This window comes from Tiliqua scincoides, chromosome 10, assembly GCF_035046505.1.
Source record: "Tiliqua scincoides isolate rTilSci1 chromosome 10, rTilSci1.hap2, whole genome shotgun sequence".
Classification (NCBI taxonomy): domain Eukaryota; kingdom Metazoa; phylum Chordata; class Lepidosauria; order Squamata; family Scincidae; genus Tiliqua; species Tiliqua scincoides.
In genome coordinates this window covers 182301-204137 of record NC_089830.1, presented here as the reverse complement: position 1 = coordinate 204137, position 21837 = coordinate 182301, and the positions used below count along the sequence as shown (strand labels likewise).

The following is a 21837-nucleotide window of genomic DNA, read 5'->3' as shown; positions in this document are numbered from 1 at the left end:
TGTAGGTGGACCGAGGAGGCCCAGGATCAAGATCCCTGATTGGCTGTGATGCTCTCAGGGCTGGCGGGCCGTTAGGAGGAGCTCCGTCTCAGGCTTGCTGTGAGGGTAAAACCAGGAGAGGAGGGTGTCATTCAGAGCCAGTGTGCAACACACATTTTCCTTGCTTTAGTTTCAGCCTGTATTATCTGCCACTCTCTTTTTTTTCCCCCTTCCAGGTTGGGGAGCACAGTCTGCACTTTATTTCCAAGGTGAGAAGCTGGAGTTGAGGTGAAGGACAAGGAGGGTGGCCCATTCCAGGACCAAGAGGGTAGCAGGGTGGTCTAGGTGCTCAGGGTTGGCATACTGAGCCATTTTCCATGGAAAGGCATAAAACATGCCAAAGACTGGCACACTGTCTGGCACGAACCAGTTTGTTACCATATAAGCCAACAAGGAATTGGTCTGTGCCAATTTAGAGTAGAATCAGTCCGGAGTGCATTGGTTTTTATACTGTGGGGAGAGACAAATGATTGCATTGGGCTTGGGGGGCGGCGGAGGAGGAAGCAGTGGCTGCAGTGATCCTGTTCCACTGTCCCTGCCTCCTCTGCTGTTTCCTTTGCCCTGAAGTGGAGGAGATGGGGGGCAGGGTGCCCATATGATGGCGGCAGCAGCAATTATAGGGGAGGTGGCAAAATTTCAGCAGCTCTGCAGGTGCCGTTTCCTCTTTGGTCAGACCTGATCAAAATGTTTTGCACGAATTTTTTTTAAATGGATCTAAGACTGAATATATAAGCAAATAAATGTACAGGTGGCACATTTAAAATCTAAGAACCTGCCTAGAATACCTGGGGGAATGAAAACAAACAACTCTTGCCCATACATGCAGCTGGGCTTGCATCACTGGACCCTCAGATTTCATCACACCCTTTGTCACTCATTTCGGTTTTTTAATCAGTTCTCTGTCATGGTTTTCCCAAACTTCCCTTGGGAATTGTAGGTCGTGCTGATAATCTTCTTTCTGAGACCCCTTGCTCCCTCCACAGAGCTTACAATTCCCAGGATTCCATGGGAAGGACGAATGATTTTTGAACCAGTTTCTATCTATTGGTATCCCCCAGTCTGTCCCAGTTCTGTACACTCCATGCCTCTCATATCACCAGTCTGCTCATGCCTGAACACTTGCCTCCCCAGCTCCAGCTTTTTTCAGATCCAGACTTCTTAGGGAAACACATCTCATTTACAGAGGACCAAGCATCCTTGCCGGAAAACTTCATCCCACACTCCTGCAGGGTCCACGGAGGCAGGTAATGATGGCACACCAGGAGCACATTTAGGAACACGTGTGTGTAGGTGGGAGAGCATGGAGGCAGCTCATTTGGGTTCCTTGAGTTGGTAGTCTGCGCCTTTGTGCCATCCTGCTCTGTTGCCCAAGGGAGGAGGGGTTCCAGTGCCTGGCTCCAGGTCATGCCAGCAAATGGGAGGGAGTGGAGCCATGTGGAGTGTGAGACCTTAAGAGCAGAGAGGGAGCAGGCACGGGGAGGGGGAGAGGACGCAAGGTGGAAAGGTGTGACAGGGAAGAAGTCAGCAGGACAGGAGGTGAAGGCCTGAGGGGAAAGCTGAAAGACGGAGGGAGAGGAGGATGGGCAAGAACTGTGTGGTGAGCAGAAAATCAAAGGTGGAGCACAGAGGAGAAGATGGAGAAGGAGGACAAGAAGGGTGAATAAGAGATGGCGGGGAGGAGGATCAAGAGGTCAGAGGGGGCACTGAGCAAAGCAGTTCCTCAAGAGATTGCACAGGGTCCTTGGGAAGAGATTCTGTTCTGGTGATGCCTCCATGCGCAAGGATTCCAGGGCACTCAGGAGGAATTCAGTGGGCCTCCTTAGCCACAGGCTTGGCATCCATGGATGCTAAGCCCGTGCCACAGAGGACCTTCTGGACATGACCAGAAGCCACTTCTGTTTTGCGCCAGTGACATCTGGGCAGGTCCAGGAGGTTCTGAGGCATAGGAGACAGTGCACAGAAGTCACTGGCACAACCCAAAAGTGACTTCTGGTTGCAGCTGAGAGGTTTCTGAGGAGGGTGGGCGACCATGCACGACCTCTGGAGGGCTGGATGCAGCAGCCCTCAGGTAAGCTTTGCAGCAGATCCCCCACAGACACCAAGGGCCCACTGTGTATGCTCCTGGTCCTACCTCACTAGTTCTACTTCCAGAGCATGAGCCCTGGTGAATGAAGAGGGTTGTAGTTACTCCAACAGGAGTAACTCTTAGAGCCTGAGAAGCTCACCCAGTATGGCCGGGGAGTGTGTGCCAGAAGCTGTCAGAACCTTCATACTTTGATCCTGAGCTAATTGTAAAGAAGAGCTGGGTTCAGATGGGAAAGAGCCAGAGGAGGACTGTGGTGGTGGAGAAGACTTGTGGAGCAGGATAGGCAATCTGTCAGCCAAGTGTGTCAGGATAGGTGGGATACATGGAAGACAGTGGAAGGCATGTGCAACAGCCTCACCTGTTTGTGGAGGGTTTTGATCAGGAGCAGGAGAGCAGCAGGGAGTTCCCCTCTGGCCATTTTCTTGCTCAGAACCTCTCCATCAAGCTGGTTTTCATCCTGGGGGAAGTATATGGTTCCTTGTGGAAAAGGGTTGGAGGTGATTAGAGTGGAAAAACAGGAGGGTTGGGACCAGATCAAGCACTCCTTCCTGCCACACTCTTCCTCCCTTACACTGCAGCCTTCTATGGCTGCTTTTCACTTTACAAAGGTGTTATGACACAAATGAGCTGCCACCTGGTTTCTGCCTATGGGCAGAGCAAGAGGCTGAAGATGCTCTAGAACCGCCTCCACTCCTGTGTTTGCGCTTTCTTCCTGGTGCCAGCTGCTGCCACGCGAGGCATGACCTTGGCATCCAAGATGCCTGGGCTGGGGGGGCACCATGTCTTTGGTCCCCTGTTCAGCTGGAACCAGTCAGTAGTTGGTGTAAGTGGCAGACAGAGGCATCCTCGTTTGTGGCCTCTTGTTTTGGTCCCATTATAAGTTTCTGGGCATTTGAGTTGCTTCAAAAACCTGCAGAACCCACTGAACGGGCCACAAGAGGAGTGGCAACAGGCCTTTGTGCTCCTGTCATCTGAGGAACTGTTGTCTGCCTTCAGCCTCTGAGGGCACCCAAACTTCTGAAATCCAAGCTGGGTGGGGTCTTAACTGCTGAACCCGCCTTGGAGCCCAGAGCGTGAGCTGCTCCCCTTTGAGTGCTTCCTCTCTTTCTCCCTCCAGCTGGATTCTCTATGACCGCCCCCAGTTCGATGGAGAGCAGCATGTCCTCTCTGAAGGCGAGTATCCCTCGCTGACTTCCATGGGTTGCCTCCTCACCACAGCTGTCCGCTCGCTGAAGAAGGTCCCCATTGTAAGTTGTGCCCCTTTGACAAATGGTGTTGCAGCTCTGCATAGGAATCCTCTCAGACTGCAGCAGGCTCAGGACAGACAAATGATTCCCTCTTCACTCCATACAGCACTGGCTCACGGAACTCACTGCCACCCCTTGTGGTGATGGCTAGTGGCTTAGATGGCCTTGAAAAAGAATTAGGTACACTCCTGCATAGAGGAACGATCTATCAATGGATATTTTCCATTACAACTAAATGGAGCCTCCAGGTTCGGGACAGTCTACCACTAATGTTGATGATTAATATTCAAATGCCACTTTTCAGTGAAAAATAGTTCTCAAAGTGGTTACATAGCAAAAGAGATGAGAAGCTGGTTTCCTGTCCCATAGGGGCTCTCAGTCTCAAAAGAACCCCAAGGGAGACACTGGCCAGCAACTAGTGGAAAAGACATTGTGTTGGAATGATCAGGGCTGCAGCTCTCCTTCTTCTAACTAGAAGGGGACCATCCCTTTAAAAGGTGCCCCTTTGTCCAGTCAGCAGGGCTGAATGACACGTAACAGGGGAGGACTCTTGGCTTCACGCCCTGCTGCGTGTAGACTTTCTGGAAGCTCCTGCCGGGCCACCTTGCTGAGCTAGACGGTACCCTCGTCAGTCGGCTCCTACAGGACTCTGTCCTTAGGTTACCACCTCTTGGCTGCGGAGATTATCATTCCAGTTGCACTATTTGACAGCAAGACCATCTCCATTCCCTGCCTTTGCCCCTCCCCTCTTGTTCGCAGTTCTTCTCTGAGCCCTCCATCTTCCTACACGGACTGGAGTGCTTTGAAGGGAAGGAGATTGAGCTGAACAGTGAAGTGCGCAGTCTGCAGGCCGAGGGATTCAACAACCACGTGCTTTCCGTGCGGGTAAAAGGCGGAATGTAAGTAACCCCAAAGCCAGCCACCTACGACTTGGGCTTGCAGGCTTCAGGCCCGGGACCCTGCCCTGGCCCCTTCGGGTTTGGCATGAGGCCTGCTTTCCATGTGTATTGCTGGCTCGCCTGCAGGGCTCTGACCGGGCAACAGTCTGGCTTGGCAATGGCTGATGCTGTGCGTCCCAGAAGCAGAGTCTCCACCATTCTCCACAGTTCCCAGCTCAGATGCCCAGGAGATGCTCAGAAGAGACTGTGAAATCTGCAACCTGTAGGAAGCCAGAGGGGAGTGGTTGCAAGGGAGGGTGTCAGTCACACATGGCAGGAGGAAAGCAGCTCATGTGTTTGAGGGTGGGGGCTGGTTGTTAGTAGTAGTAGTACTAGTAGTACTAGTAGAACATTATTAGTACTATTAGTCACATTTGTATCCCACCCTTCCTATGCAGAGCTCAGGTGGTGTATGTGGTGTGGTTAGCCTGCTTTATCTGACAACCGGCCCACCCCATGAGCAGGGATTTGAACTCTAACCACGACACCACACTGGCATATGTTTTGACTTCTGGAAGGAGACTTCTGGCCTGACAGTGGCATGTGGGAAGAAGACAAAAATAGGCACAATCCTATTTAGATGCCACACCAACATCACATGGATGCTAATGAGAAGCCCATACTGATGGCAAGGCAATAATGCCCACCACAGTCACTCTCTGGAGGCCTCACCTTGCCTCTGGTGCTCAGGTTATTCAAGGTGGAACATTCACAGAGGAACTAGAAGGGGCTCTTCCCACTTTTCAAAGTCCCGGCCAGCCTGCCGGGGTGCAATTTGTGGCTGAAGGAAAGTGAGTGCTGTGCTGGCTGCGGCAGAGGTTAGAGGAGCCAGGGAGAAGCAGTCTGGCATGCTCCAGGCTTAGTGGAATCTTACCTACATGCAACAGTAGTCTTTAAGATGCTCTCTTTGTCTTTTGTTTTAAACAAACAATGCGCCATATGCTTCCATGTTTGTACCCATGGTCTGGGAGCTGGTGTCTCCTTATGGGTCAGGTATGGGCTGAAGAGCCCAATTTCTCACCAATGGGAGATCACCAGGGGCCACATCCCAACATTTAATCACCAGTTTTCATGGGGCAGAAGAGTAAGTGCTGGTGGTAAGAATACCCCTTGCTGTCCATTCCCAATGCGCCAAACCTCCTTGCCTTCCAAAAAAACCCTTTGCATATGTGCACAGGAACAACAATCTTTTTATTGTATCAATCTTTGATTGCTGTTTTAATTGTGATTTCTATTTTTTTATTCAAGTTGTATTGTAAGCCAGCTTGGGTCCCTTCTGGGAGAAAGGTGGGAAACAAACAAACAAACAAACAAACAAATAAATAAATAAATGTGTGTGCATACACACAAACGTCCCCACAATCTGAAGGCTCAGTCCTATCCTGAAAATACTCCGAGATAGCTTCTTGTCTGCTGGTGCACCAACAGCCAGCATAGATGTCCATCCACCAACAGACACAGCATTACACTGCCAGTTTCTGCAAGCAACAGGTGTGGCCTGTGCTCCTTGAGAAACATTATTTCCCACATGAGGGAGAGAAATAACTTGAGCAAATTCTCGTTCTCTCCTGGACAGATGGGTGTTGTGCGAACACAGTGACTTTCGCGGCCGCCAGTGGCTGTTGAACTGTATGGAGATTACCAACTGGCTGACGTATAGCGGACTTCAACACATTGGCTCCCTGTATCCCATCAGGCAGGTGGGTTCCCACTCCTTGGATCTGCTGAGTGACAAGAACACTGCACTCCTTCTGTGCTTGTGGGGGAGCAGAAGCCACGTAGTCAGGGGTGTGTGGTAGGCTGACCATCTCTGTGGCTCCTCGCAAGTTGGTCCTGGCACAGGTCAAGAATCCTAATTCTAAAAAGAGGCAAAGTAGGCAGGTTTGGGGCCACTGCAATTGTGCTGATCCCATTCATGTTGTGTGGATGGATCTGCTGCACATTGTGGATGGATTATGTTGCACCGAAGGATGTGTGGCATGACCCGGCTTATGTGATTCCAATGCAGAAGAGAACCCAAGCAACCAAGGTCAGTTAAAAGTCCAATGTAGAATTTAAAGGCACGAAAAATTAACAAAGAGGTGCAAAACTGCACAATAGTGCAGTGTAGGTAGCGTCTCTCAGAACACAAATCCAGATGATCCTGTAAAAATCAACCCCTCAGTTAATTCCTCCAAATGGAAACGAAGAGACTTCGTGTCAAGAGTCACCAGCTGCTTTCCCACTCCCAAGGTCTTCATCACTGCCTCACGCATGCAGAAAAAGTCATTTGAATGTGCTTGTCTGGGAATAATCCCCATGTTTCTTTTGCTGCTGTGAGAATGCTTTTGAGATTGTTCCCAGGGCGGGTGGATTGCGTGGTCGTGTTTGGTGAGACTGGACAGAATTTTCCTAGGAAAGTTGTCAGAATGACCAGTTCCAGCAAAAGGGAGAAACTAGCTCTGGGCGATGTGCCCTGCATAGTGTCTCTGTCACTCCTGCCCTGGGACGAAAGAGCTGCCTCCCATCGTGGCATGTTGGCTGGCAAGGTGTGGGACCTTTCAAAGAACCAACTTTGCTGTTCTCCAGCATGCCTGCTGTCTCAGACTCCTCCGAGGCCAATTCTGGGAGGGCGTTTGAGACTCTTGTAGGAGGGAGTGAGTACCACGGCTCTAGTCCACGATGCATTATGCCCTTCCATGCACATACCCCCATGCACACAAAGCCCCCATACAATCTGCCAGAGTGAAGGACCCTTACGAGGGATCTCCCTAATGCATAAGGAGCCCCTGCACGCAGAGGCATGAAGGTAGCCCTTGCAGGAAGGTGGTGAAGCTGTGGAAAAGGTGGGAATGAGAGAAGAAGACGGTGCCCAGGGCTGTGCTGGAGAAATCCGTAAAGGGTCAGTACAAACTGAGGTGAGAAAAGACTAACAAGGTTTATTGGTAGAGTGTGACCAGAGCTCCTGAATGTCTCCAGAGGGTTTGACCAGTTTCTCATCCAAAGGTTAAGGCTCTGCTATGCATAATAACTCCCCAAATAACTCCAAAAATCACAACATTAACAATTTTTAGTTGAAGTTAAAGCTGCAGCAAAAAAATATAAGAAAGAAAAAACAGCCATTCTGAACATGCTCTGGCAATAAAAGCCCAGGAGAAGAGTTCCTCCAGACAGCCCTTGTGGTTTCTCTCCAAGAGGAGATGCTGACACTTGGTTTGTCTGCAAGCTGAGTCTGCTGGTCTCAGAATAGTACAAGGGTCATGCTGGAACAGGTCAAGTGAAAAGAAATCAAAACGCTTTCATCAGAACATGAATCCCAGTTAGTCATTACTAAGGATCTCCCCAGAAATACCTTTAAAAACCCCATCAGCTGTCACAGTCCAGCCGTATGCCGAAGGCAATAGAAACCTCTACAAATGAGCCTGAGAACCCAGTCCCCAGGATGCCACAAGGAAAGGTCAGTGGTTGTGTTGGAGAAAACAACGAAGAGTCAAAACAAACCAGACGGAAGAGGGAAAAGACCAACAAGGTCATGAAGGCTGCAGGCTGTTCCAGGCGAGAGAAAATTCTGCAGCTGGGCAGTCTGAATGTTGCATCCGGAACAGCCCAGCTCTTGTAGTCTGTTGCCTGCACTGAGCAGGAGGTTGGACTGCATGACTTCCGGGTTACTACATTATACGATTCGGCATATGGGACAAGCTAAGTCCATTGGCCTGTTTTCTCTTATTTGCATCATTAATTTTTATTTGCAGCAGAAGCTCTTGCCCACCCACTGCTCTCTCCGACTCCCCTATGCCAACCTCCTCTGACTTTTCCAGTCCAGGAAGTGAGTGGACAGTGGGGCTCCCCTCTGCCAGCTTTAATGGGCTGACCTTGATCACAACACATGCAGCCCTAGCAAGTCACCTTGGATGCAAGTTTCTCCACCTTTGGCCATCTGCCAAGGAAACAGTTTAGATCAAGTAAGTGCACCACTGCCCCCTTCCTGCCCCCTTCTCACACCTACATTTCCCCACAGAAGCGGATCTACTTCCAAATAAAAAATGAAGAGCTGAAGTCCTTCCTGTCTGTCCCGGATGATGTCGAGGACATGAAAGCAGGTCGGGTGCTGGTCTCGGAGCTCAGTGACAAGATCAGTTCCATCTGGTATTATGAGGAGGGGCTTCTGAAGAACCAGGTAAGGCCTCTCTCCTTCCTTAGGGTGGCTTGCAGGGCACTGTTGAAAGACTTCAGGTTCAGGAGGACTCAGCAGATTAAAACAGTTTGGTTCCCCCAGTGCTCACATAGCACAAGGTAACAGGAGGGGAAAACGTCCAGCAGTGATTCAGGTCATAAGGGCCAGATGGCGGGGTGGGGCTGCCTCCCTGCCCCTTTGCCCTCCTCGGTTTTGCTCCAAAGACGTACTCGGGCCTCTGAACGGCATTCAGCCCTCCCACACTCTTGAGTCTTTGCAGTGAGTATGAAGATTTGTCCCATGACTATTTTGCTTTGGTCTTCAGGTTGCTCCCAGCATGAGTTTGCAGGTGATTGGTCCAGCTGGGAAGGGTGCCAAGGTGGTCTTATGGTCTGAGAGCCGGATGCCCCGGCAGGCCTGGCAGATTGATTCCTTTGGACGAATCTGCAGCCAAATGTTTGAGGACAAGGTCCTAGATGTGAAAGGTAAAACTGTGGTTTTCTTGGGGGGGGGGGGGGCACTGGGGAAGAATTCAGATTTGAGATCCGGAGGGAGTTTCTGAAGTCGGGAAGAGGCAGACATATGCTCTGTATGTCTCTAGAGCAGGGATTGGCAGCCTTCTTCTGCAAAAGGGGCAGACATTAGGTTTGTCAATGGGAACAAAACACGTGTGTTCAATGCACATGCGAGAACCTCCCAGTTAGGCCACAGAACTAAGAAAAAAGAGGTGGGCATGATCCATTCACTGATCCTGAGCCAGACTGGGGACAGTGAAGAGCTCATCCATCAGAGCCAAAGAAGAGGGGCTGGCGCTTCTTGGCTATTTGGATGTATTGGCTATTTCTTGGCTGTTTGGGGCCCAAGAACAAGCGCTTGTTGGAAGGAGACTGAGCTTTCAGCAGGCTGCCCTGGGGGTTAGGAGCATAGGACCCCAAATCCATCTGTTGGTGACAAAGATCTTCAAGAGGGAATGGAGGGTAGGAACAGTGAGAAAGAGAATTTGGGGAAAAGTACTTTTTGTGCCATACACTCACTCATTTTTTTCCTTTCTCCATGTAGGTGGCAGAACCTATGACCGGGATCATGCTATCCTCTGGGAGTTATCGGAAAAAAGACCCACACAGATCTGGGATGTGCAGGTGCTCTGAAGAAGGCAGGAATGGGAGACCCGTGTCATTTGCCTTGAAGTCACAGACGTTCGTCTTTTTGTGACCAAGCTGGGGCTTAACTCCTGAGAAGGGTGTGTGGTGGGTGCTGCATTGGTAGCAGAAGCAGGACCTTTTCCCACCATTTGCAGCTCCGCAAAGTACAATGTTCTGTAGAGCCGGAGATCAGTCCTCTTGAGCCCCTTCCCTATTCCAGGGTTGACCTGTGTGGGGAAGGAGGAGGAAGCGGATCTCATGTCGGCTGTGCAGAGCTAAACCTGACCAGATGGAAGCCGTTGGGGACTCTGAGGGGAGTCATTCGCAAAGTCAAGGACATGTGGCAGCTGCGCAGGCACAAGGAAGCCAGTGCCCCATGGCTCACAGGAAGTCCCAGCCCTGCTTCGGGCTCAGTGCTTCAAGGCAAAATCTGAAATGAACACACAGTTCTGCCCACTTGTCCTGTCTCTCTTCTTTCTAAGGGGAAAGGCTCCCTGGAGCTCTGGTTATGGCTTGTGTACGACCAGATGTTCCTTTTGACATATCCGTCTCTCTGGCGGGTTGGTCGGAGCATGTGATTTGCCACTAGGCAGTGCCTCCCAAGGAACGTGTGTCACCAGCTGCCTTCGTTAGCCCAGAGAGGCAGTGCAGAGCATCCCTGCATGTCAGTAAAGGCCACTGTCTTGGGGTCTGGGACAGTGACAGCCACCTGGCCCTTGTGAGTTGGAGGATCTCTCATCTGTGCTTCACCTGGGCTGTTCTGCACTGCTAATGAATGTGGGGGGTGGAGGTTCATGGAGTTCTCTTGCATTGCCTTTGGTCTGCTCCAAGAGGGAGGCAACACTTTCCTTTCCCTTTTCTAATGTGAGGCGCATCCCACTGAAAGAGTTTCCAGTAGTTAGGCTGGGAAAATCCTCCACCTGCGATGCTGGAGAGCCGGGGTAGAACTGGTGATCTGACCTGATGCAGGGTGGTTTCGTCTGTTCAGGTGACAAGGCAGGGCCGCGTCTGCTTGAGCTCTCAAGCCCAAACTGCCTTGCTTGCCTTCTGTGCAGTCCATTCCGTGATTTGTCTGGCCTGTTACTGCCAAAGCTACCAGGCAGTGGCTCTCCCGGATTGCAGGTAAGGGCCCTGAGCCCAGTGTGCCAAGCAGTATATCTCTCACAGAGCGACAGTCCCACTCTAGTCCTCTTCACGCACACCTTGTGGAGAAGCCAGGCCAGCCTGCTGCACTGCAGGGCTTCCGTGTCGTTCTGCCATTTTGGGCAGACATGACTTGTGGCTGGGTTTTTGCAAATGACAGTGTCAGCTGCTCTGGGTGCAGACTGGCCGATCACTCCTGATCTGTGGGCAGGCACTTCCCCCTGTGCTTCTTCCTTCTTCCACGGAAAGCTCAGTTGTGCTTGTTTTCGCTCTCCCACTTCCTTGTACAGTAATAAAATGTTGCCCGTTCATTCTTGTTGGTCTGCTCAGCAAAAGTTGGCAAGAGGAGTGCAGTGGCTTCGTCTATGGCCCCAAGCGGAGGACAGACTTGTGCAGTTTCTCCAACAATGGAAAGAGATTTCTGTGCTTCCCTTTTTCCAAAGGCTCCCCCTCTCCCTTTCACAGAAAGGGGGGGGGGAGTAAATGCCTTTAACCCATTTCTGCCCAGCCCACAGGTGTACACATCTGATCCCTGTTGCATATATGCAACGTTGGGCAGAAATGACTTTTAAAAATGTGCAAAACCTTCATGCACAGAAGAATAGTACAGGCATCCCCCCGAATCCACAGGTCCTGTATCTGTGGTTTCATTTTCTGTGGTTCACCAATTCCCCCCATTGTGCCAGTGACATCTTTGTCTAATTGCATTTCTCCTGCCCCCTCTCTTGTGTCTCTGTGCTGCCTAACAGGAAGCAGGTTGGATGGCTAAAACAGCACAATGCTTAGTGTCACATTGTTTTTAGCCCCCCAGTCTGCTTCCTCTTGGCTCCTCTGGCCCTGTTAGCGTTTGCAGGAAGCACAGAGACAGAGGAGACACTGATAGCACAAGTGCAATCAGACAAAGATACGTCATTTGCGCAAAGGGGGGAGAATTTGTGAACCGCTTCTTTGTAGGGTTCGCTACTATCCACAGTTTCTGGTATCCGTGGGAGCAGAAAGAACCTATCCCCTGTGAACACCTGTAAATTCATAAAAAATGAAACAAAAAATTAATGAGCAAATGGTATTTGGAGGTTCTTGGTTGGTCTTTGTGGTGGGGACCAGTTTTGGAAGCAGTTGCAAGAGAGGGAGAGAAGCCTCCATGCAGTACTGTCCGGGAGCTTTAGTTTTCCTAGCCTGTGGTGGAGCAGCGATGCCAAAGCAGCTGGAAGTATGAAAAGGATCCCGGAATCTGTGTAACTGCAGAGGAGTTTGTTTGTGTGGTATTGATGCTGGGCTGGCATTGAGGGTCAGCCAGGTCAAGCACCGGCCAAGGGTCTCTCCCCCCCCCCCCCAAATTGGGTTGTTCCCTGCAGTCATCATAGCACCCCATGCACAATCTTGGGCTGGGTGAGAAGTGTCATGGGGGCAACCTGCTGCAGGGTTTTGCCCCTGGGATTCCAGCAGCCCAGTGCCAGGACTGCATCTGTAGCACAAAATAATCCTGAGCAGGCAACTCTCTCCAACATAGATGTGTGGAATCGGGGGACACATGTGCTGCATAGCCCCGTCCCACCCTGCTGCCGGGGAGAGGTTGCAGCTCAGTGGCAGGTGCACACATTGTACATGGAAGGCTTGCAAATCCTTGGTTTTGGGCATCTCTGGTTAAAGGAGCACAGGTAGCGAGTTCTGGGAAAGATCCCTGCTGGAGCACAGATAGTCCTAGCTCAGTCAGAGCAATGGTCTGGCTTTATATGTCCATATTCATTGCCCATATAAAACAACGGGTAGTCTTGGAACGCCTTGAAGACAAAGCAGTGCATCGTAGCGTGTGTGCAAGTTGCCCACTGAGAATTTCAGTTCCTCATCTGAAGCAGAGGACTGAAGCCCACAGAAGCTGCTTCATCAATAAATGGGTGAGTGTCTAAGGTTCCACATGGCTCTTACTTCTTTTTGCAGACTCTGCAACCTACATAAGAACAGCCCTGCTGGATCAGGCCATAGGCCCATCTAGTCCAGCTTCCTGTATCTCACAGCGGCCCACTAAATGCCCCAGGGAGCACACCAGATAACAAGAGACCTCATCCTGGTGCCCTCCCTTGCATCTGGCATTATGACATAACCCATTTCTAAAATCAGGAGGTTGCGCATACACATCATGGCTTGTAGCCCATAATGGATTTTTCCTCCAGAAACTTGTCCAATCCCCTTTTAAATGGGTCCAGGCCAGATGACATCACCACATCCTGTGGCAAGGAGTTCCACAGACTGACCACACGCTGAGTAAAGAAATATTTTCTTTTGTCTCTCCTAACCCTCCCAACACTCAATTTTAGTGGATGTCCCCTGGTTCTGGTGTTATGCGAGAGTGTAAAGAGCATCTCTCTATCCACTCTGTCCATCCCCTGCATAATTTTGTATGTCTCAATCATGTCCCCCCTCAGGCGCCTCTTTTCTAGGCTGAAGAAGCCCAAACGCCTTTCCTCATAAGGAAGGTGCCCAAGCCCAGTCATCATCTTAGTCGCTCTCTTTTGCACCTTTTCCATTTCCACTATGTCTTTTTTGAGATGCGGTGACCAGAACTGAACACAATACTCCAGGTGTGGCCTTACCATCGATTTGTACAACGGCATTATAATATTAGCCGTTTTGTTCTCAATACCTTTTCTAATGATCCCAAGCATAGAATTGGCCTTCTTTACTGCCGCCACACATTGGGTCGACGCTTTAATCGACCTGTCCACCACCACCCCAAGATCTCTCTCCTGATCTGTCACAGACAACTCAGAAACTATCAGCCTATATGTAAAGTTTTGATTTTTTGCCCCAATGTGCAAAAATTGAAGCGCATCTTCTATTCAACTTAATGCCATTTTGCTGCCCATTCTGCCAGTCTGGAGAGATCCTTCTGGAGCTCCTCACAATCACTTCTGGTCTTCACCACTCGGAAAAGTTTGGTGTCGTCTGCAAACTTTGCCACCTCGCTGCTCAACCCTGTCTCCAGGTCATTTATGAAGAGGTTGAAAAGCACCAGTCCCAGGACAGATCCTTGGGGCACACCGCTTTTCACTTCTCTCCATTGTGAAAATTGCCCATTGACACCCACTCTCTGTTTCCTGGTCTTCAACCAGTTCTTAATCCATGGGAGGACCTGTCCTCTAATTCCCTGACTGTGGAGTTTTTTCAGTAGCCTTTGGTGAGGGACCGTGTCGAACGCCTTCTGAAAGTCCAGATATATAATGTCTATGGGTTCTCCCGCATCCACATGCCTGTTGACCTTTTCAAAGAATTCTATAAGGTTGGTGAGGCAAGACTTACCCTTACAGAAGCCATGCTGACTCTCCCTCAGCAAGGCCTGTTCGTCTATGTGTTTTGAGATCCTATCTTTGATGAGGCATTCCACCATCTTACCCGGTATGGATGTTAGGCTGACCAGCCTATAGTTTCCCAGGTCCCCCCTCTTTCCCTTTTTAAAGATAGGCGTGACATTTGCTATCCTCCAATCCTCTGGCACCGTGGCCGTTATGAGGGACAAGTTGCATATTTTATTCAAGAGATCAGCAACTTCATTCTTCAATTCCTTAATAACTCTTGGGAGGATGCCATCAGGGCCCGGTGACTTATTGATCTTTAATATATCAATGAGGTCTGAAACATCTTCTCTTTTAACCTCTATCTGACTTAATTCCTCTGTCAGGAGGGGCTGTTCGGGCTGCGACATCTGCCGGAAGTCTTCTGCTGTGAATACCTACCCAACCAGCCCTGGCTCTAGGGAACTAACTAATTCCAAATCAGCAGTTTGGTTGCTACCCAGCCATTGATTCTCCTGCTTCACCCCTGTGATGGGTCTCAAGACATCTTTCCCTTCTGCCATGGCCTCAGAGTCAATATGAAGTTATGCCTGCCACTCTCCTTTTTAGCCAGGAGAGGCCACTGTTTCAAATTAATGCATATCGTACATGGATCCCCCCCCCCAATTGCTCAGCAGGCTTGACTACAGACCTCTCTGCATATCAAATTGGGTTCAATCCTATTCAATGTTCTTGTGCTGATGCAGCCTTACCAACAGGGCATGCACTGCATCCTGCGGTGGGGGAGGGGGGCAGTCACAGAAGCTACATTGCAGCTGTATCAGTACTGGAAAGTTAGTCAAGTTTGGACCCAAAGTGAGGTGCCTGCTAGTCTATATTTTAAAAAAACAAGCCCTGTGGAGCCAGGACTAGCTGTGGATCCCCAAAGCAATATACATCACACACATGATGCTTGTAAGGAAGTTAACTGTGGATGCCTGCTAATTCTTGAATGCACACCTACTAAAAGTGTGCTTGATTAAATGCCACCCAAGCTGCAACTGCATAATGGAAATACCTGGGAATCTCCAGATATTTGACCCTGGAAGTGCTACCAGGTCAACATATGTCCATGGGAGCAAGTAAGCTCACCTGGCTTCTATTTCTTTGTCTCCCTTGAAAGGGTTGTGTGCAATTTTACATATGCCTGTGGAGGTTTTCCATGAATTTTGCACAGCTGCTTACTTCTCCATAAGACTGGAAAGAAGAGAGATTTCAAAACTTCCTCTCCATCAGCAGGATGGGTGTGGGGAGCAAACACAACGCATGAACACAGCTTGTTTGGTTGCCAGGGCTGGGCATACAGTGCCTGAACCCTGGGACTGGTTTTCCATAGCAGGGTTCATCTATGGAACATATGAAATATGGATGAATTGAAGTCTGCACCTCCTGAAGAACAGTTTTCTTACAAATATTTTACCCTGAGACTGTAACTGCTATTGAGGTATTGCAGGAGAGAATTGGTAATTAAGAATGTAAGTAAAGTCCTGCTGAATGAGGCATTAGCCCCACCTAGTCCAGCATACTGTTTCCCACCTTGCTAACCTGAAGCAGCCATAGCCATCTTGCCTAGTAGCCATTCGTAGTCCTCTCTGCTTCACTGCATGTGCCCAATTCACTTTTCTAGATATCCAGGCTAGTGGCCATCACCACGTATTGTGGCAGTGAATTTCACAGACTGATGATATGCTGTGTGGAATACCTTGTTTTCTCTGTCCTAAATCTCCCACTCATCAGTTTCATTGAATGACCTCTAATCTTTTTTATTGAGAAAGAGGGAGAAAAAAAAATCTTTCCCCATACCATGCAACATTTTATAAGTTGCAGCCATGTCCTCCTGCCCTAATTGTCTTTTACCCAAGCTAAAAAGCCAGAAACACTCACTGGGCAAGACTTCCGAAAGGAAGGAAGCCCCCTCCCTCTTTCTAGCCTCCCTGACTTAGAGGGAGACCTGCTAGGTGAGCTTCTGCTCTTGTTGGTTTAAAGAACCCCAAGAGCTCTACAAAGATGCAACTCCCTTGACTTTCCCTTTCAGTTCCCTTTCTACCTGTCCTCGCATTTGGCAAAGTCTCCTTTCTGGGAGTCTGGGTTGGGCATCCTTGGAGACTTTCCACATTTCATGCCCCTTTCAACAGCTCAGGGAAGAATAAACTAGGACCAGGGCAGGAGGAGCTGCTGCTGACTTTTTCCGTGGACCTAAACTTGGGCATAGTATCTGAACAAAGGAAGTGTCCTGCAGAGGAACAAAAGCAAAATGCCTTTCCTTCACCAGGTGAAATGTGGGGAGCGAATTAATGTGTTGCGAAAGGAGTCAACATCAACTCCACTTTCAATCATCTTTTATGAACACTACTGTGCAGCTCAATTGGGCGTGCAACAGGAAATGCCCTTTTCATGGTGTGGTCTGAGGCTGCCTGCTTCTGCACCAGGAGCATCCTGTTTTCAACGAAGAAAACTTCACGCATGTTCAGGTGCAAAAGAGCAACCGTCAGTTTTGTGTCTTTACTTACACCCACATCCACACCCCCACTTCCTCCTTTTATTAGCTTTGCAGCCTAATCAACAGTTCTTGGGTAGCATTTTGCTCAATGCCAGGATATAAAAATCCCAAGTGATGATTTAAGGCAGCTGGTACAATCTCACACCTCATCCCACATCCTGCATTGTACTAAGGAGATCCCTTCTAGACTAAGTATTTGATTATCAAAAATCCCCCTTCCATTGAAGAGTTAAGGCACTTGCAACTTTCACTTGTGCTCCCAAAGACCTGGGACCTGTAAATTAGGTACCCATGTTAACTTCTGCCCCATGGAAAGCAGCAACCCACAGTGCATTCTTGCATATTCTGCTGGCTTCCAAATTATACTCCATGCACCCATGCCTTGCCTTGGTGTTTCAGCTCCACTTGGGCAGGAGGGATGGTTGCACACCAGAGGAAATTCTACAGGAGTAGCTGCTCCAACTATTTGATATAAATTCTCCTAGTGAATTTCTGCTGGATGCAGCCACAACATATGCATTCCTGCCTGACACATCTAGAGTGCAACTTAGAACCCAATCCTATGCCTGTCTACTCAGAAGTAAAACCCATTATAGTCAATGGGGCTTACTCCCAGGAAAGTGTGGCTAGGATTGTAGACTTAGTGATAGGTCACCCTAATCCAGCCATTTTCAACCACTGTGCTGTGGTACACTGGTATGCTATAGATGGATTGCTGGTGTGCTGCAAGAGTTTGGGGAAGGATCATTTGTTAGTATTTATTTATTAGATTTATATTCCGCCTTTCTCCTCAAAAGGAACCCAAAGTGGCTAGTTAGTAGGGCTACTGGGGGATGTGAGCCCCTGGTGTCAGTGCGCTGTGCCTTGCCAATTGTCAAAAAACTGAAGGTGAGCCTCGACAATTTTAAAATTTTGACAATTTTAGTGCCTTGTCAGTGTGCTGTGAGATGAAAAAGGTTGAAAATCACTGCCCTAATCATTACTAAAGTAATTGAGACAGTATGATGGATATTTTATGAGCTAAGCAGCCTTTATTTCATTCATTGCAGCAAGCCGAGAGAACCCCTGTCTGGAAGAGGGGACAAAGAAAACCAATTTTTTTGCATCATTTTCAGCAGGTCTTAGAATATTTTCTGCAGGTATTGGACGTTTGCCAGAGCACCTACAGGGATGGCATCCAGTCTGGCTGCTTCTCCAAGTATTTCTTGTGCCATAAGGACTGACTGTACTCAGGACAATATTCATAGTCAACTTACAGAGACAGAGGCTTATCACAAGAGATGCTGTGGTGGTCTCCAGGCGGACGTTGGATGCCATGCATGGGGGGCAGATCTGACCCATGTCAGTCTCCTCACTGAAATGAATGGGAGCTGCATGAGAGAGTTTGTGCTTTGGGGACAGCTCCTGCTCAGTGCAAAAGAACTTTTTTGTGTCTTGGGCCCCAGGTTAGTAAGCGTGGTGTGGGGAGATGTCATCTGTTTGTTCTAACTCCAGCACCAAAATATCTTCAAGAAGATTCATCTGGGTGTCAGTCTTCTGCATGGCAACCATCTCTGCTCCAAATACATCTGCTACTGAAGGTCATCTGAGGATGAATCCATGCCTCTTGATCTGGGCTAGGCAAGCCTTTCTGGGCATTCTTAATTTTGACTGTAAGTGGCTGCTGTGGCAAGGATGATGGCAAGAAACTTTGGACCATGAAGAGCAGCGCATGGCTCGGCAGAAGAAGGAACGGCTAGAGTGGAGATGCTGCTGGAGTGTGAAGGGGAGGCTTCTCCCTCTCCAAGGGTAGACATGTGGGGGTGCTGAGTGGCCCTCTTAGCAGTACCCTCCCCAGAGCAAAACTTCAGACTCACCATCCTTGAAGGAAATAAACCACAGTTAACATGAGTGGCAGCAAAAAGAAGGTTGGGCTGCCGAAGCCCACAGCATTCTGAGGTGTCTTGGCAGCTACTGTTGGGCTAGAAGGCTCCGGGTCATTTTTCATTTCCTTCTGGTTGATATCCTGAAAGAGTAATTGAGATCAGGATTTGACAAAGTGTCAGAGGTGAACTACTCAAAGGCCTATGTGTGACCCTTGCTGTTCAGGCCATGCACAAATGCAGGAAATCAGAGTGAGAGCCCAATCCTATGCGTATCTAATCAGAAATAAGTGCAATTATAGTCAAGGGGGCTTACTCCAAGGTAAATGTGGATAGGACTGCAGCCTGAGATGACTTGTTTAAATCACTCATATCTCGCCTTTCCCTCCAAATAAACCCTCCCGCCATTCAAGGTGGCGTTCAATGTAGACGAACAAACAAATGCAAAAAAGAACAAAATATAAAGTGCAATAACCATAAAAATCATAATGGATAGTATGATATCCAACAATAAATGCTAAAAAACAAAATACAACCACATCTTTACAAGGAAGACCTTGCAAGTCAGGCAGGTACCCATTGCGGGGGGGGGGGGATAATTCACTATTGCTAGGTAACTGGGTTCTTGCAGAAACAAGATTGGATAGCAGGTGCCTGGGCTGCCAACTTTTCTGCTAGCCATTGTGCCTTTGACAGCACCATTGATGCACAGTCTGCGGATCTCTAACCCTGAAAACTCCCCCTCCTGAATGCTGCACAATCTTTTTGGCTAAAAATACAGGCACAGGGTGCCAGGGTATTTTTCCAGCAAGTTGGCAATGTGAGTGGGCAGACAGACATGCTTCGAAAAAGCAGAACAGTATTGAGGAACTTCAGGAGATATGGAGCATGTCAGAGAAAGTCACCTCTTGAGCATCATTCACTGAATAATTATTATATACAATATTGACTGTATGATGTTGCAGTGATAGAAGAACATATGAGAAACAGGCATATTAAGGCCAGAGAAGGGCACAGCACATCCTTGGGAACCGGCTTTGCTGTTTGAGAACTGAAAACAAAACTCAAGCCAAGCGATCCTGGGGTGGATCTTTACTTTGAAGGACATCCCACAGGGCTTACACTCAAGTCAGTGGGCATTAGACTGCACCATCCACACTTCTGAAGCCTATTGGCTTTAAGTGGAAATTCAAGTGTGTTTTGCTCTTGACAATGGAATCAGTTAAGGTAGCTAAACTTTGTTGGAACTGTACCTTGCTGCCTTGGGCATCTTATTATTTTTTAAGATAAGGCAAGGCATACATTTTAAAATCAACTGACCATGCAGAAGTTCCTTCTCAGTCATAACATACAGCTCAGCCACAATCCTACGCACATTTGCTTGCTAGTTAAGCGCTGCTGAACTCAGCAGGATGCAGATATGGGTGCTAGGAAGAGGCAGCCCTCCAGACAGCTCTGATCATCCTCCAAAGCAGTTTGAGGTTTTCATACACAATTGCCACAGTGGGGTTTTTCCAGTTCTACTTTAAGACACCTATCGCCCACCTGTCCCTTTTGCAACCACGGGTCCAACGCGGCCAGCGACTGTGCAAAAAGCACCCTTAAATGGCAAGCCATCCCACTGCACTCCACCGGTCCTTACCTCTTGGGCAAGAGCCACAGCAACAGTCATCAGCAGGACAGCCCCAAGCAGCACTGTGCCCTTCATGGTGAAGCTCTCTGGGCTGCTACAGATGTGACTTTTGAGCAGATATGTTCTCCTCTCAGGGAAGGAGCTCAGATGTGCAAGAGGAAGAAGAGCGCACAGAACACACCCCCCTCTGGTTTTGGTGCGCAGCTCTCATTAGCTCATTCAAATGGGATGTGACATTAGATCGTTGGGATCATTAGAAAAGGTATTGAGAACAAAACTGCTAATATTATACTGCCGTTGTACATATTGATGGTAAGGCCACACCTGGAGTATTGTGTCCAGTTCTGGTCACCACATCTCAAAAAAAGACATAGTGGAAATGGAAAAGGTGCAAAAGAGGGCAATTAAGATGATTGCTGGGCTGGGGCACCTTCCTTATGAGGAAAGGCTACGGCGTTTGGGCCTCTTCAGCCTAGAAAAGAGGCGCCTGAGGGGGGACATGATTGAGACATACAAAATTATGCAGGGATGGACAGAGTGGATAGGGAGATGCTCTTTACACTCTCGCATAACACCAGAACCAGGGGACATCCACTAAAATTGAGTGTTGGGCGGGTTAGGACAGACAAAAGAAAATATTTCTTTACTCAGTGTGGTTGGTCTGTGGAACTCCTTGTTCTTATGTTCTTAAAATCAGGAAGTGCCTTTCTAAGGACTGTAGCAGGCCAGGGGGAGGTGTTAAAAATTTTGTGCCTCCGGGTGCCAGTTGGTGTAGCTATGCCAGTGCATTCAAGGTGTTTCATAGTCATTCTTTGGGCGCAATTCTTATGACACTCCTGGAAGGCGGGCCGGTATTTTCCTAATATTGCCACAGTTGAGAGATTGTGGCTCGTCTAGGGCCCTCTGCCAAGTCTTGGCACAAGTAAAAACCAGATATTCCTCTTTTGGATCTGGAGCCCCCTGCACCCCAGCTCCTTCCCCACAGAACAAACTACCCCGTTATGTTCAATGTGCATTTAACAACACTCTGAGGGCTTGGTCTCAGGCTTGCTTGCAAGAGTCAGCTGGAGACTGATGTGCCTGTTGTCTGGTGTGCTCCCTGGGGCATTTGGTGTGCCGCTGTGAGATACAGAAAGCTGGACTAGATGGGCCTATGGTCTGATCCAGTGGGGCTGTTCTTATGTTCTTAACTACAATTCCCAGGAGGACTTGCAGGTCTCCTGTTATCTGGTGTGCTCCCTGGGGCATTTGGTGTGCCGCTGTGAGATACAGAAAGCTGGACTAGATGGGCCTCTGGCCTGATCCAGTGGGGCTGTTCTTATGTTCTTAACTACAATTCCCAGGAGGCCTTGCAGGTCTCCTGTTATCTGGTTTGCTCCCTGGGGCGTTCGGTGGGCCGCTGTGAGATACAGGAAGCTGGACTAGATGGGCCTGTGGCCTGATCCAGTGGGGCTGTTCTTATGTTCTTAACTACAATTCCCAGGAGGCCTTGCAGGTCTCTTGTTGTCTGGTGTGCTCCCTGGGGCATTTGGTGGCCGCTGTGAGATGCAGGACGCTGGACTAGATGGGCCTATGGCCTGGTCCAGTGGGGCTGTTCTTATGTTCTTAAACTACAATTCCCAGGAGGCCTTGCAGGTCTTCTTGTTGTCTGGTGTGCTCCCTGGGGCATTTGGTGGGCCGCTGTGAGATACAGGAAGCTGGACTAGATGGGCCTCTGGCCTGAGCCAGTGGGGCTGTTCTTATGTTCTTAACTACAATTCCCAGG

General features: G+C 49.1%; 1 protein-coding gene and 1 long non-coding RNA gene across 2 annotated transcripts in view; one reads left to right on the top strand and one right to left on the bottom strand.

The window, feature by feature from the left end:
• The window catches only part of CRYBG2 (crystallin beta-gamma domain containing 2), a 29322-nt gene extending 19306 nt beyond the window's left edge, over positions 1–10016 (top strand). Inside the window, exons 12-19 of the mRNA XM_066638700.1 lie at positions 216–248; positions 1171–1283; positions 3243–3372; positions 4132–4271; positions 5887–6010; positions 8308–8466; positions 8789–8948; positions 9523–10016. Of these exons, the coding sequence (XP_066494797.1) occupies positions 216–248; positions 1171–1283; positions 3243–3372; positions 4132–4271; positions 5887–6010; positions 8308–8466; positions 8789–8948; positions 9523–9611 (948 nt within the window). The 3' untranslated portion in view covers positions 9612–10016. The remainder of the gene's footprint in view (positions 1–215; positions 249–1170; positions 1284–3242; positions 3373–4131; positions 4272–5886; positions 6011–8307; positions 8467–8788; positions 8949–9522) is intronic.
• Positions 10017–17586: 7570 nt separating this feature from the next.
• LOC136661651 (uncharacterized) lies at positions 17587–20216 on the bottom strand. Its single transcript, XR_010794942.1, has 2 exons — positions 20082–20216; positions 17587–18582 (listed from the first exon to the last, which is right to left on the bottom strand). It is a non-coding gene; the product is annotated as an uncharacterized lncRNA (long non-coding RNA).
• Positions 20217–21837: the final 1621 nt, after the last annotated feature.